Source organism: Primulina tabacum, chromosome 2 (genome assembly GCF_025594145.1).
Source record: "Primulina tabacum isolate GXHZ01 chromosome 2, ASM2559414v2, whole genome shotgun sequence".
NCBI classification, from domain to species: Eukaryota; Viridiplantae; Streptophyta; class Magnoliopsida; order Lamiales; family Gesneriaceae; genus Primulina; species Primulina tabacum.
In genome coordinates, this window is record NC_134551.1 from 53655404 (window position 1) to 53671943 (window position 16540).

Below are 16540 nucleotides of genomic sequence, written 5' to 3' on the forward strand. Positions count from 1 at the left end.
GTCTCACAAGAGACCTACTCTTTCAAAAAACAGTCTTTTGATTTTGAGATGGATATTTCATTTTCAATCTAGAGACATTCTATTTTTTTTTAAAAAAAAAACAATTGATTTGTTGCAAATTTTTTTTATCTTTAGCATACTTATTTACAAAATAAACAAATACATAATCAAATGTGTTTTTTTTAATATATTTTATCGATGAAAGCTAAAAAATATAAACAATTTGTATCGATAATGGTATTTTTTTCAAATCTATTCATCTTATGTTCAACTTAGTGGAAAAGCGGTATCCAGAAGGAGGATATTTTTGAATCCGGTTTGTCCCAAGTTTATTTAATTGTTCTTAGATATGATAAATAGACCATACTTTTGGATAAATGTTCTTTTGTAGAGTGACAAGAAAATTGTAATTTTATTTATGAAAGTTAAATTGGTTTTTTGTTTCAATCATGTGAATTGTAAAAGTTTTTTTCATACAATAACATGGGTTTTTTATCTATATTTTTCTCAAAACCACTAAATTCATCGCATATATTTTATTTTGAACTGAACCTATGACATGTGACAAAAATAATGCTTATATTACACACATTAAAATATATAAAAATAAAAATAAAACGAAACCACAAATTTTTTTTCCTCCCACCTTGAAGTATTGTGGGTTGTATTGCTTTATTTTTTTATGTCTTTTTTTTTTTATCACATTAATTTGAAATTGAGTAATATAATATTTTTTCTCTCTACATGAATATTCTATCTGCATGTGTCATGTATAATAGAATCGATATAAAATAAATAATATTCGATGGATTTAGTGATTTGGGACAAAAAAGATCAAACCCCAAAAAAAAAATCCTAGTTACTACATAAAAACTAAAATTTTACAAGTTGTAAGTTTAATAACAAAAAACTGGTCAATTAACGAGAATAAAATTGCAATTTTCCCTAAGACGAACGGAGTCATTATTTACTTTAAGGATTTTTTTCGACTGATCAAATGATTTTACTTTTATATCAAAATTTAACCCATAGTTTCATTTTATATCTATTAATGTTGTTCAGTCTCAAAATTCAAAATTAATATTTTAGCAAGTTCCATCTCCAAATTATTTAAACACACTCTCTTATTTCCCAACAAATTTTTTTTGGGGTCAAAAACCAGGCCAACTCCAATTCACCAGCAGGGCTTACACTGCTGCTTATGGGACATTCGGCCCAAAATAAATGGTAATACCCAAACTACCATTCCCCACCAGTGACTGTAACATAAGGTGCCCATTCGTCATCTCACGTTTGCAATCCAATCGATGAAATAAATACACAACCGATATAGATTAATTTAAATCAAGAAATGATTAATTTAAATCTTCTAATCGAGAAATAAATCTCGCAAAAAATATACATTTTCCCAAGCTTGTTCGCACACTCTAGCTTAACATATTGTATTTTAAAATAATTATATTTGTTTTAATAGTATTTAATATTTTGTTATAGAATTGATAATAAATTATAGTCTTTAACATCTTATCCAAATTACACATTATAATTGATCACGATGTTACGAACTAATGTTGATTCCGTGTAAATACAATATGAGCTCAATAATTTTGCGTGTGAGTTTTGTATGTAAGGTCATATTGAAAGCTCTCTGGAAAATGGTCCCCGAAGCTTGAGATGACCCGCCTAGCCATCTAAATGTTTTTGCTTTCATATATGTAATAATGGTGTAAAAATATCGTGTCGAGTATCAGTAAAAAATGTAATAAAAATTGAGTTAATGAGTTCGGACTGATTCGAAATTCGAAATTTTTAATTTTTTTGATCTAGTGTAAGTGGTTGGAATCCATGTCTTGCAAAACTTATACTGAATGAAATCTAATTCAACTTTGTCTGTAAATCTTGCTCGTATTCGAAATAATTTCTTTTTTCTGGCTTATGAAATTTTCCTAACTAGAGCAACGGACTTGTTAAGTGATGAAGTGATGAATACTAACAGGAGAAGAATATTGAACATGATGTATCTCGTTTGTCTTGAATAGAATTAAATACTGACAAAGGCTTGCAAATAAAAGAAATTACATCATTATCAAAAAGTAAAAGAAATTGCATTCTAGCATCCCCCCCAAAAAAAACACTATTATTTTTACAGAACTCACCCAGCAAAATGGTTACAACAATTTAAATTATATAAATCTCAGCAATTTCTCGAGGCAGTAACAAGTCATCAGTAAAATTAATTAATCAAGACGATGAAGAAGAATCTTCAGCTGGCGATGAATGGGTATGGCTATTCCGACAGAACTTTGTGCTGCTACTCTCCATTCTCTCCAAAATAAAATGCCCCATCCGATCTTTAGATTTCACCAAATTTTCCCTGCACAAAAATTCATCGCTCGTGATTCTATCCACTTTCATGTTGAAATCATGCACGAAAATATGAGTCTTCGGGTTCCCGGAGCTGGCCTTTTTGCTCCTCGCCAGAACGGCGGCTGTGAATATGGCAGCCATTCTGCCCGGCGCCTCGGGCCAGTATCCACGAGGTCCATCTACGAGGATTATATCCCAATCCACCTCGTACAGTTGATTCGGCAGATCATTGAGGCCAAGCTTGCATTCTGAGAATAGTAGATTCTGCACCGGCCGACACTCGTTATGCGCCTGCTCTTTAATTGCCGCGATCAGCTCCTGCATCTCGCTCAGTTTCGTGGAATACTGGACATCGTAAGCTTCAACCTCCGGGTACTTCTCCTCGATGTAGGCAGCGTAGTACCGATTCTCATCTATGAAAACGGTGCGTCCATCGTGGTTTAGAGCATTCCAAAGAAGGGTTTCGTGTGTCAGGCCGAAAACAAGGAAATTACACGGTTGAGAGCATTGTCGGAGGGCTTCGGAGATCTGGTTCATGTCCGTGTACGACATGCGGTCGGTGCTGTTCGAGTTAGAGGCGTAATGAACGAGTGCCCTGACAACGGATCTTGACATGAGATGTGGAGTGGCGGCGGCAGCGGGTGGCGACGGCGGTTGTTGTGGTGGTTATAGATTCCCTGGTGTAGATTAAGGTGGTGAGAGAGGCCAATGTTATAAAAGAGACGATCGCTAGAAGCCATAGCCGATTTGAACCTCCTTGTTTCTGTATGTAAGGGTGAAGAAGTATTAGCTTCGTGCCATTGCTCGGATTGTTCTTCATTTTACGCTCGCAAATATATGATCAGGAATATATGATCACACAGAGAAAGTGAACTATTTTCAAGATTCTGAGAACATTGGAAGGAGAAATCGTGAGTTTTAAAGATGTCTGAGTTGTTAACGTCGGGCTAACATTAATATAAACATGACGTTACATTTTCACCCATAAATGATTGTGGAAACTCATGAATAGTTAGTTTTATTAATTTATCTGAATTAACTCTCCATGTGCTATATATAATTTAATTTATAAAATTTTTTCCCGTTTGGTATTGCCTAATTGAGATAAAATATAGAGCTAATTATTATAAATTTGATGTATTCGGGGAGTGGTTGGTGAAGGGGAGCCGGTGGACGACGTTTGGTACGCTTGTAGCGACTCATTAACTAATTACAAGCCAAAAGTCGCTTTTCCTTCTCTATACCATTTTCATTTTTTTAAGGAACCCCTTCATTTAATTTATAATATAACATTAAGCGTAATTATTAATAACAATGGCAGGCCGGTCGACGAAACAGTTGCAGCTGAAAAATAATAAAATGTGAAATTATATTCCAAGACAAAATATCAATTTAAATTGAGGTCCTATGACTGTTTGTCGATAATCAGTTTTAGTCATTCTTATTTAAATTATGTAATAATTGCGTGGTTTAAAAAAAACACTTGTAACATGTATATATGTTTAACAATTTAATTATAAAAATTTAATGATAATATTAATCATAATGATTCAACTACTAAAATTAATATTTTGTCATGATTAAAAATACCATACAGTTATCCGGAGGAGTCCTTCGACTGAAGAGGCGGAGAAATTTGTATATAAATTGTTTTCGTAGCTATTATTTTTGTTGAAGTGAGGTGTAACCTTAATTTCATCAGCTGTACAAATCAAAGTAAGGAAAAAAACGACAGATATTTGTTGTGATTGGATTTAATTAATGAGTACGTGACGGTCTCACGAATCTTTATCTGTGAGACGGATTAACTTTACTGATATTCACAATAAAAAGTAATATTATTAGCATAAAAAGTAATACTTTTTCACGGATGACCCAAATAAAAGATACGTCTCACAAAATACGAGTTTGACAAGTTAATCGTGGAGGGTTCAAGATAAATAAGCTCGACAGCTTAGGCAATCAAGTTGGTTCACAAATTCAGTTAGGTTTTTGAAACTTTGTTCTTAAACAAGTTAGCGAGCTAAAATAATCCAATAAGTTTAGGGATTTTGGGAATCTAAATGGGCTTTTATGTTCAACTCTTCATTTTACGAGGTTTGATTTGATATAACGGGTCCTGGTCCTCCTCCAGGTGTAGATCGGATCCATTTCTATTTTCTCCGAAGGAACGTTGGTGGAACCTAGGGTTCGTTGATCTTCGAACTCCATCCTCCATGGACGACCTCACGTCTTACTACGCGCCACCAATACACCACCCATATTACCAGCCCACCCCGCCTCCGCCTCCTCCTCCGGGGACGTCTCATAATCCTCCATCTGTCGTTTCTCATCCAATTCATGTCCAACCTCAATTTGTCACCTACGCTTCCCCACTCTATCCGCACTCCTCCCACGATCAGCTGCGAACGCTCTTCGTCGCAGGTCTTCCAGAAGATGTAAAACCCAGAGAAATTTACAATCTATTTCGTGAATTCCCAGGATACCAGTCCTCTAACCTTCGCGCGCCTACCTCATCTAATAGTCAGGTATGCACGACTTTTACATGGATTTATGCTTCGTAGACGTAGTTCAGCATATACTTTTTTTTATGCTTAATTACTCGAATATTTTTTTCTTTTTAAAAAACTCATGTTTTGATTCTAACTACTGTGTCCAGTTTTTTGAATTGCACCTAGGATTTTGTTTTAGCGGCTGAGAAATTTTGTGGAATTTGTTACCTATGCATGCTAAATGAATACAGAAGAGGGAATTATAGGTGAATGAGCTTAAATTATGGTCGTGGAAACTCGGGAAGAGCCAGTTTGCGATTATATATATCCAGTTTTATCTTTTAGGACTTCCTTTTTGTGATCTTGTTTTGTCTTGCTTAAAAATCTTTATTTTTTTTAGGCATGCCATAACCCCATGGAAACTTGCATGGCTAAATTGACTTATATGATGTCATGTGTGTGCTGGGTTCCTCAGCTGTAAAATTTGAGTTTCATAACTACCGGTGTTCTAGGAATCACGGTATTTCAAACTGATTTATTTCTCGTCAGTTTGAATTAGCGGGAATTATTTCATCATTTTGATTTTTTGAACCTCAACTTGTGTTTTATTACAGTAATTTATTCTCATTTTCTGAAAATTCCTGATTTATGTGTTTCCAGCCATTTGCTTTTGCAACATTTATGGATCAGCAGTCAGCAGTTATGGCTTTGCATGCACTGAGTGTAAGACTTCTCCTAGATTTTTAATAATGGCAGTTGCAAATTCTATAAATTTTAAACTTATGTTGTCACAGAACGAACTCTTTAGCTTGTTTTGTGAAGATTTGTGGTGTAACCTTATATACAAAGATCATTTTTATGCAACCAATGCCCATGCATATTATATTAGATCTTTGGAAAAAGTTTATAGTTAACACGGACTCTTACGTGCTGTAATTGAAGAGTAAAAAAATCTTTGATCCTTTGAAAGATTTTGTTAAGAGCTTAAGTTGACAAATCTTTGGTAAGTCAAATGGACAGTGCTAAGTTAAGTAGTATCCGTTTGGTCATGACTTTTAGTTTGAGTATGACGAGCCTAGCTTGATATATGAACCGCCATTGGACTTTTCTTTACAGTCCAAAATTTCATATTGTGTAAGATCCTTTTCTTGGCTCCTGCGGTCTTACTTCTATTTTCAACACCGAGATTCATTTTTTAAGTGAAATGAGGCGTGAAGAAAAGATGACGTGTCACTCAATTAAGAGGTTAAGAGCCACTTCAGACTTCACTCAACTTGAAGAGAGAACCTTTTTATTAAAATTTATTGGTTGTAGTTAGGTGAGTGTTATATATTTAATATTCTAATTAAGGATTATAATCATTTGGGTTTTTCCGTGAAATTTTTTTTTTCAGGGGATGGTTTTTGATCTTGAAAAAGGTTCTACTTTGTATATTGATCTTGCAAAGTCTAATTCTAGGTCTAAGCGCCACAGATCAGGTAGATTTCTGCTTGAGTACAATCTCCTTTGTTGTTTTTTCCCCTTAATCCCCATCGATTATTGGCTAGTAGCTGATATTGTGAAATAACAACCCTGACAAATCAGATGATGAGGGACAAAGTTCAGAAAAGAGACTAAAAGGATCTTCTACTTTTGAGAGGAGCTATGATCCTGGTAAGAATGTGTTTTAGGTTAATTATGCAGTGCTTATTAACAGTCTCTACTTGGAGGTTTAGAATGTTAATTACAGGTACTTTAAAGAATTATTTCATCTATATTTTAAAATCATATTTTTTTAAAAAAAAAATTACTGGTTGAATGGTCCTCATCTGATCTCTTTTAAGGCATAGCTAGTTAGTCACATGGAGGACACTGTTCTAAGATCTCACTCTACACATGTTTGCACGCTTGGGCACTAGCAGGTGTTGACAGCATTCACATGCCTGGAATCGGTAATTCCGCTTACAACACGATTGGTTATCCTTCCACACAAAGGTCATCTGCACTACTCATGCACAACTTTACTTGGAAGTGATTACTTCAATTTCCGAGTTTTACCTACCTTAATGGTTACTTCTGGCTGAAAGGTCTAGGGTGAAGCAGAAGTACTTGCAATGTGCCCTATTTCCTTGAGTTAAGAGGTCTTTGCTAGTCTAGCATGCTGATAACGGAGTGGCTCTACTAACTTTTATTTTTTGTCATGTTCCAGTTTTGGAAGTGTTGGTGGAATGGGGAACGTGGCTTTAAAATCAGTGAGTGTTACTTCCCTAATTTTTGAATTCAGTGTACTCTTTTCTTCCATGCGATAATTATGTGCCAGATATTATGAAGTATAGAATGTGAATAAATGCCAAGAATTTACATTGTAACGTAAAATAATCTATAGGAGCTTTTGATGGGCTCCTACTCCCCCTAAACTCCAACAATTTTAAAGTTCCTCACCAAAGAATTGGATTGTATCTGCTCACAAGATTATGTAAAATCTACCTAATGGTCTTGAAAGGGCCTGTATTTGAACAAATGACTTAAAAGTGTTACGGCTGCCTGACTGCTTGAGCAATTTGAGATGGGACCACATGTTGTTCAAACTTGGGATCAACGTTTGATCTTTTCCACCAATTTTGCAAGGGGTCTAAATGAATGTAAATTAGTTATGCTACTTTTGGTTGCTGTGTTTTATGTCTTTAACAACTCGTTTACTAATTACTACTAAGTGCATCAGTGAACACCCCAAACTCGAGTTTTTCCCTTGTTTTGATTGTTGTGCTACTGCAGTTTTTCTTTTTAAATTCCTTTTATGCGGTTATAATGGTATTTGACGCCGATACACCATTCCAATTCAATTTTCAGGGTTGCTTATGCAACTGAATAATAATTTTTCCAAAATATCTGCAGAACAATACTCCGTGTCCCACCCTCTTTGTGGCTAATTTGGGTCCAACCTGCTCAGACGAAGAGCTGACTCGTGTGTTTTCGAGGTTTGTAGAAGCTCTTTTAAAGACAATTGTCCATTTGATGATATAGCATATTATAAAAAATTTATCTTTATTTGGTCTGATATAGATGTCGCGGATTTTTAAAATTGAAGATGCAAAGCACATATGGAGCTCCAGTGTCATTTGTAGACTTTCAGGTACGTTGCAGTAAGATGAACTGGGGTAAATCATAATGCAGAGTCATCGATTCTTCCTAATTTTATTATGTACTCTTTTTTGAGGAAACAAACTGAAAATGAATGCTCATAACTCAGGATACTGCCTGCTCAACAGAGGCTTTAAATCGTTTACAAGGCACGATTCTTTATTCCTCAACATCTGGTGAAGGGATGCGGCTGGAGTATCCTTTAAACTTGTTCCTTGTCTTTTTTTCTTTATTATTTATCATAAATAGCTTCTTCGGTTCCTTGTTTGTGTGACATTGAGCGATTCTCTTAACCAACAATCTAGATTTGCAAAGTCGCGAATGGGAATGCGAAGTAAGAAATCAAGGTAGAGTGGAACAATATCAAGCGAAACGAGGAGCTTGGCGGTTTTCAAGTGTCTAAGAAGAATAGTGTATCAAGGCATGTACTTCAAATAAATAGTTTGTAGATCCCGCTTGTATTTCAATCTCATGTACTAAAATGATTCCTGCAATGGTTTGAACGTATCTAAGAAACGGGAATCAATGACGGTTGAAGTATGATTTGGCTTGTGATTGCTCAACTTGTTCCTTATGTTGTTGCTAGTTTCTGAATAATATTAACCACAATACAATGGAGTTGTCAAGTGCTCTCCCTGGTTCGTCTCAGTAGATGTTTGCATCAAGTTTCATCAGAGATTTTTAGAACTAATGTTTCTTAAATGAGAAACAGCAATTTTACACAGGATGCTCTTTTAATTATAAATAGCTACTTTGCAAATGCTGTGCGTGTGTGTAAAGTTTGTTTTATAATTATCGAGAGACTAAAGTGAAATTTGACAAATTATCGAGGGACTAAAGTGATATTTGAATTGTTGTAATTAAAAAAATAAAAACAAAAGTGTGTTGAAATTAAAAATAAATAAAAATCAAAGTATAATATTGATATTACATAAGAACAAAATTAGAAGATTCAAAAACAGCCCAAGACACTATTTTGTCTCTATATAATCACATTAAATATACGTATATATGTAAAGATCGAGAAACAACTGTAATTTATGATTGTCATACTTCTTTATAAAATTGTGATAAGTTTAAAAGCCATAGAATCTCTAAAAAGTACTAATAGGCTAATTCCATCTTTATTTTTGAAAAATCTAATATATTTCATCTTTATTTAATAAAAATTCAGGCATATTTAATCTCTATGATAGAAAGTTTTTAGCCAGATTTTTTTTCAAAAACATGGGGTTTAAGATGCAATTAATTTTATGTAAAGTGATTTTTTTTGTTTTTAATGGGTGTTAATGCAATTAGATTTTTCATATCGGTTGAAATAAATTTTTAGAGTTATATATTTTCTTGAACTAGGTTTTGAAATTTAGTTAGGCAAAGTTCACAATTTTAACATGGTACGAGAGACCAAACTCATTGTTGTGTTGGGGTGTGCTATGAGTCATCCGATAATATCTTGTAAAGTTCACGTTCAGTTAGTTATTCACACGCGAAAGTGTGTTAGATGTTCAAAATCGATCGAATTAAGTTTTTGAGAAATATACATGAACGTGAATAATCTTTTTTTTAACATAGATAAATCAATATTATCAACCATCTTTGAATAATGATTGATGATTCAAATTTTCTTATAGATTCAGTACAACTGTTTTGACCAACACCCGTGAGTTTCTCTGTACCTATCTCTTAAAAATTGAATGTTACAACACATCGAAATTGTCAAACGTATAGTGAAGAAGAGGAGGGGTCAATTGGTTAGATTTATTGTTTTTGCTCATTGTTTTCTCCACCCACTTTTTGACTTTTTTCACCATTTGGACTTATTATCTGGGCGGCGATTACTGCCCCTCTGCGTATGCCAATTTTTGCGTCAAGTCTTTTTCAATAACTCATCCATTATATGAAGACAGATCTAATGAATAAAAAATAGATAATAACGAGGAAAATATTGGTGTTTTAAATTAACATTACTGAGGTAAAATGTACCTTAAAAACCCATATTTCAGATTATCATCGTATATTTTCTTATTGAAAAAGGACACTCCATACAGTTGTTTCATTAGCCTTTAGACTTGGGAAGCTTGAGGGTAAAGCATAGGATGTCTGAGAAGTCGGACTGAATAATTGAATCTCTGTCATCATATTCCCCATTTCTATAGCCTTGGCATGCATTGTGGTCGAACAGAAATTGTGGTGCTTGTCAAATAAAAAATTAACATTTATTTTAAAAATGAAATTTATTTATTTATTTTTTTTAAAAAAAAAAAGTTATTTAAAACTCTTTTACGATCGTTTCTTGATCATATTCACGAGCCATGCAAAACTTTTTAATTGTAAAATATGGACTATGAAATTTATAAGCTTCCGAGGAAAATATTATTTATAACAAATATGTTTTTATTTTAAGCTTTACAAGATCAATAATGCTGCTGATAACCTTGACCAAAGCTTTGTGGTGAAGTTAGTGGCCGGAGCCAATTTGTGCCTTTAAAATGAATTAGAGTATATAAATATATTGTGTATTCCTAAAATGTATGAAACATGAGTTCCTTTCAACGAAATCTTTTGATTTGTTTAACATGAAAATAAACGACTACACGTATTTTCTTATTTTTTTTTAAAAAAATATATCATATATTTGGATTAAAAAAATTAATTTAAGAGCAGGTCTCATATTTAATGATATCTGATCAATAATTGTAGTTATTACTTTTTCATTCAAATTAATAAAGGAATAATATATGTTACACAATATTTCTTCCTCATACAATAATAAAAAACGATACTTTTGCAGTAAAAAATATTTCTTCAAGAGTTTTTATGTTAATTTAAATATATTTTTTTACAAAATTAGTTGATTTGGAGATCTCTCGATGATAAAATTGAAGATGGCAAGGTTTTGCTGGGCTCGGAGAAAAGTATTGGAGAACCCTAATCTAGGAATTATTCCAATTAATTAGACAATAATTAATTTTAAATTTATGGAATTGAATAATTGGGGATTAGCATTGCAGAAACAAATTTAATTCAAAGTCGCGTCGGGACCATTAATGCAACTTAAATTCGACACGTTCGAACCATTTTATTATCGACTAGAAAGGGACTTTGTTCTTATTACAATATACAACAATAATGTATGGCTGTCGAGATGAAGGAGAAACTTGTTCGTTTTATCAGTTTAAAATCAAATAAAATGTGTGTTTTTTCATTTCAATAGTATATCTACACATCAATTTTAATAGTAATTTTCAAATGAAGTGGTTGGATTTTAATTATATATATTTTTATGTCAGAACACGTGCTAAACAAATTGATTTGAATTCCGAGTCAGGGTTGCATGGCGTTACTTGGAAACTTGCCCTGGTGAAAATGATACTTGACTATACCGGTTGTTCAAGGCCACGGTTTGTACCTCGGCCTTCCAACATGTTCATTAAGAAATAAAAGGATAGGATTCTCAAGAAAATTCAAGGATGGTGGAATAAGCTTGGGGTAAGGAAGTATTAATTAAAGTTGGCTTTAGGGGATACCCTCTTACGTGATGTCGTGTTTCAGAATTCCGGCGAGAATCTGTTTTGAAATTGAGATAACATGTGCTAACTTCTGGTGGGGTTTTGATAGAGGCCGGAAGAAGATGCATTGGAAAAAAATTCCAAAGCTGTATGGGAAAAAAACGGGTTTCTGGGTAACTATTAAGCAAACAGAAGTTGTCGGAAGTACAAATTTCATCTTATGGTTGAAAATACAAATTGATAGGAAATTATCCAGGGAGCTAGCAATTATCACATGGGCAATTTGGAAATCCCGAATGGAACGAGCGCATGAGGCACTGGGATGTAACATGGGAAACCAAGTGACTATGGATTTCCTCCGAGCAAATGAAACGTCAAAAGTCAGTACTAATAGCGATCTAAATAGAAATGAGGCAACCACTTAGGAGCCATCGTCGCACCATGCATTAATGTTGGATGTTGATGCATGTGTCAATTATGAGAACGATAAGTTTGACATTGGAGAAGTGGTACGTGACTGGAACAAATATGTCCGCTGAGTTTTCGGAAAACAAACACCAAGACAGACATTAGTAAAAGATGGAGAGTAAAGAGCAATCAAGGAGAGACTTGAGAAAGTAATCCAACAATGTGAATGTGAGATGATTAACTAGATAGCTCGATCCAAGTAGTCACGAATCTTACGAAAGAATTAGGATACTCAGAGATGAGCATACGAGAAATTCAAAATTTACTGGGCGTGACTGACACAGTAGAGATTATACATGTACGACGAACAAAAAATCAAATAACTCACGCTCTTTTCGCTTTTGATTCTTCTTCCCCTACCCCCATCTTTTAGGAGCCTAGAAATTTACTTTCTTGGAGGAATAAACCCGAACTAAACTATTAATTATAAAATTAAAAAAAAACACTTTTGAATGATTAATATTCAGGAAGAAAATAAAATTAACTAATGCTATTATGTTAACTGTCCAAAAAAAATCTAATAAAGTCCTTCTTGAAAAAACAAAAATTAAATAAATTAAAACAGTCGTTTTAATTTTTTTGAATACCATAATACAGTAAATTATAATAATAGTTAATAATACAATATTATAAATATAATATAATAATAGCGTACAGTAGAGTGGGGGGACGGAGAAATCAAGCCACTGAGGTATCTGTCCACCCGCCGACCAACGACCTAACCTCCCCATTACAAAATCCATGTATTATAATATTAATAATTAATAACCACTTTCATTATCTTTATTAATTTATGATACAATTCACTGCATTTTGCAGATCAAACCCACTAATTTATTATAATTCTCGCACGGCCCAGATATCCTTCAATTCATTTTAAATTTGACAGAAAAAAATATTCTTAACTTGAAATAAAAAAAATAATCATAACTTGAAATATCTTCAATCATAACTAAAAATTCATGGAAAAATTTTATCAACGCGTAAATCTATTTGAAATTTATGAAAATTTTATCAAAATTTAATAAATAATGATATGATATTTTTTTTAGAAAATAAAAATAATAGAAATATAATTTATATCCGCGTACCAAATTATAAAACACGTCTGTGTTACTTACGTGTGTGTATGTAATTGAAATCTGGTATGTGGGGAGTGGCGGTGTGTCGGTGCATTTTTTTGATTTGATAAAAACTTGCTTTTAAGGAAAACAACCATCGTCTCTGTTTATGACAACAACCTTAATCCCTTAGCCAAATCCCCCGCTGCTTCTTGTCCAATATCCCTATTTAGGCGGGACCTGTAGAACGAATCGCCTTCGATTTTCCAGGGTTATGGAGGCCGGCGGCGTTTCTGAAGGACCCAGATCGGTGAGCCGGAGGAGGACTGACAAGCCATACAAAGGCATAAGGATGCGCAAGTGGGGGAAGTGGGTGGCGGAGATTCGTGAGCCAAACAAGCGATCGAGGATTTGGCTCGGCTCTTACTCCTCGCCCGTTGCGGCGGCGAGAGCCTACGACACCGCCGTGTTCTACCTCCGCGGCCCGACCGCGAAGCTCAATTTCCCAGATGAAATATCTGTAGGAGGGGTGAAGGATCTATCCGCCGCCTCTATAAGGAAGATGGCGGCGGAGGTCGGTGCTAGAGTCGACGCCCTCCAGGGCGGCGGCGCTACGGTGGTACATGCAATCAATCGTCAATCGCTGAAACCGTGTTGGTTACAAGACCAGATTGATTTGAACAAGAAGCCCGATCCCGAGCCCGAAGAAGGCCCGACTGCTGAATTTTGTTGAAGATCTGCAAATTAAATTGAAACCAAATTATACATCCTTGCCTCTCTTCTTCCTCCTACCTTTCTGGTAAATCAGCATGCATCTTGTAGCTTTCCAGCAATGAAGGAATTAGATTATCCTAGTTTTTTTTTCTCATAATTTTCTTTGATGTAGTTTTGTTTTTATAAAAAAGCTTTCTTTTTTTTGTTTTTTCTTGGAATACAGAACACTTTTGTCAGTTGTTTCCACCATTATGTCTTGTTAAATTAAATAGACTGGAAACAAAATTTATAAATCTCTTCATATCAATCATAATTGGATTAATTTTGAGGTGGTAACAGTGTCAGACGATTTTACTGATCGTATTTTGTGAAACGAATCTTTTATATGAGTCATCCATGAAAAATATTACTTTTTAAGATAATAATACTATTTTTTTATTGTGAATATCGATAAAAGTTGATCTATTTCACAGGATAAAGATTTGTAAAATCGTATTTTTATATATACATTTGAGTTCGAGTACGATTGCATGTGATGTCAAATTTGAGCAAGATAATAATAACAATGATGATTGGAGAATGGTGGTGGTGAGCACCGAGTGAGACTCAGGCGGCGGATTGTCTTTTTTTCTCTTTTCCTTTCATTACGAATGAAAAAATTATTAAAATGTCAAATTGGTCTCGTTTTGTAAGAAAAATACTATTAAAATAGCTTAAAAATAAAAAAATAAATGTTAAAATTGTGCAATTTTTAAAAAATTCAACACAATTTGCTTCACTTATATGATTAAATCATCCCCTCATCAGATATTGCCCCTTTCTGGTAGTTGCGACCGAGGATCTGGGTTCTAGATGGAATTGATGTTTTGATTAGTAAAATAGAAGTGGGAATGTGATAAAAAGAACACCACCTCCTTAATGTCCTTTGCATTGGAGCAGCTTTTGGGTTCATCATCGGCATGGGTTCTGTACAAGTTGGTATATTATGCTAACTAGAAAATTTGAAGCGTCACAAATTGTTTTATTTTTTTAATTTTTTTTAACGATATAATGGGTTGCAACTTGTTAATTGTGGCATTGATTGAAAAATCAACAAACACAACTTACTCATATTCAAGGTTAGCCACAACTAAAATATGTTCAAGTGAATGTTTCACATGACCAAAACCAAAGTATCTTCATTTATCTATTCTCAAATTTTTCAGGGTCGACATGTTATTATGTTTATCACATAGTTAAACCATATAATCGACCAGTTATCCAAAAACAATGAAAAATTGTTCGTTGAAGGGTGTAATGTTCGAAGATAATAAAGAAGAGAACATGTACTTACAGATGAATCATCTGAGTGGCATGCATATCAAAAATCTGTATATACCAGCGAGGTCACGTGTGCTGCACAGAGTTTGAAAAGTAAATTCGTGATAAATCTACAGAGTCTATTCAATGTACGGCATAACTTAGCATCACAAACAATTTATTGTCATTCAAAAATTGAGTACTTCGACTAAAGTTTATCATCAACTAATCAGTTGAAACTGTTTAAGAATTCTTTAGTTTTATAAAGTAAACATATCGTACTGTGTGAATGCATATGTTAATGCGCATCACAAGAGAAAGCTGCTTGCAATTCAACATTTCCTGCCCAAGTGACATCCTCTCGAATAGACCGACAGCATTCATCAAATGGGACTTCATCTTCGACAAAGCGCATAAACTTTTTGCAGATTGTTCTGCTAAATATAGCTCATCTATCACTCAGACTTGAAAGCGGTATCTTTCAGTTTTGAAGAAAAGCAACTGCAAAGAAAATATTAAACACCGCACCACAACACAACATTGTAACAAAACACAAACAGTTAATCGTTACCAAATTGTAACATATTGCAGCTGATTACCAATCACGGTGAGATGTCATTAAAAAAACACCTGAAAAGCCTACTGGTAGCAATGGTAAACATCCTAAACAAGGGGTAAACATAAATGTACCACGAAATAAACTCATGAGAGAATCAAGATAACCGGCTGATTTTGATTTAAATCACCAATTCCAATTCCCAAGCTATATCCAGCAAAAAGTCATACCTCAATAAATCGAGCCACCATACTCCTATACTTTTCATGCTCGTCCTCATTTCCCTCCAATTGATCAGCTAATGCCCTGCCACGAACAACGCTCTCCTGATCAAATCAATTACTCACAAGCATTACAATTTCTTACGATTTTAGAACAAACCCGAAAAAACAATTACCATCCGCGGTAATTTTAATGATTTTCAATCCCAAAGCATCGAGCTGAGCTCAGGTATCTGGTTGCTCTCCTCCCTTCTTACCCTCTTCACAACTCGCCCAAAATCAAAAACAAAATTACCCAAATGCCAATAACCATGGGTATTTTCAACACGAAGAAACGGGAATTGATGGTTTAAATTGTTTGTTACTTGGAATTGTTTCGCTCGTTTAGGAGGTATGCTTTCTTTTACCCATTTTTTTTTCTTGTCCGTTGGCGAACTCTAGTGAAATGTATTCAAAAACCAGTGATGCTATACAAAAATCAAAAGTCGGGGTACAAATATTTAAATTGGGCTTCCCGGGTTTTGGTTCAAAAGGCAGAGTTGGTCCAAAGAAATGACGGGCCTGTTTCGCTTTTTGGCGGAAGTGAATATATCCCAGTTCTAAAAGTACATGATTGTGGTTGAAGAGGGAACTTCTAGGGAAGTAAACGAACCAAATCGTTTGTGAGCTATTCGAAACTCGATTCGATAAAAGCTCGTTTAATGAGGCTCGTTAAAATAAACAAACCAAACTC

At 34.3% G+C, this 16540-nt stretch overlaps 3 protein-coding genes and 1 long non-coding RNA gene across 7 annotated transcripts; 2 read left to right on the forward strand and 2 right to left on the reverse strand.

The window, feature by feature from the left end:
* Window positions 1-2002: 2002 nt before the first annotated feature.
* On the reverse strand, window positions 2003-3384 carry LOC142538087 (protein IRX15-LIKE). Its single transcript, XM_075643525.1, is given in 2 exon segments — window positions 2003-3007; window positions 3009-3384. Coding segments are annotated over 2 exon segments (945 nt in total). The 5' UTR covers window positions 3188-3384; the 3' UTR covers window positions 2003-2241.
* Window positions 3385-4431: 1047 nt separating this feature from the next.
* On the forward strand, window positions 4432-8553 carry LOC142537002 (uncharacterized). The gene is made up of 10 exons (XM_075642514.1): window positions 4432-4895; window positions 5520-5582; window positions 6253-6337; window positions 6444-6512; window positions 6761-6833; window positions 7048-7090; window positions 7734-7816; window positions 7902-7971; window positions 8089-8174; window positions 8285-8553. The coding sequence occupies exons 1-10, from the start codon at window positions 4584-4586 to the stop codon at window positions 8328-8330; spliced, it is 930 nt and encodes a 309-aa protein (XP_075498629.1). The 5' UTR covers window positions 4432-4583; the 3' UTR covers window positions 8331-8553.
* A 4738-nt stretch (window positions 8554-13291) lies between these two features.
* LOC142537876 (ethylene-responsive transcription factor ERF011-like) lies at window positions 13292-13750 on the forward strand. Its single transcript, XM_075643359.1, has one exon. It carries the CDS (start codon window positions 13292-13294, stop codon window positions 13748-13750), a length of 459 nt encoding a protein of 152 aa, XP_075499474.1.
* A 1051-nt stretch (window positions 13751-14801) lies between these two features.
* LOC142537008 (uncharacterized) lies at window positions 14802-16223 on the reverse strand. 4 transcript variants are annotated; one of them, XR_012818488.1, is made up of 4 exons: window positions 16173-16223; window positions 15984-16065; window positions 15313-15892; window positions 14802-15126 (listed from the first exon to the last, which is right to left on the reverse strand). It is a non-coding gene; the product is annotated as an uncharacterized LOC142537008 (long non-coding RNA). The 4 variants fall into 4 exon arrangements; XR_012818487.1 differs by having other exon boundaries at window positions 14802-15892; XR_012818489.1 differs by having other exon boundaries at window positions 14802-15892; window positions 15968-16065.
* Window positions 16224-16540: the final 317 nt, after the last annotated feature.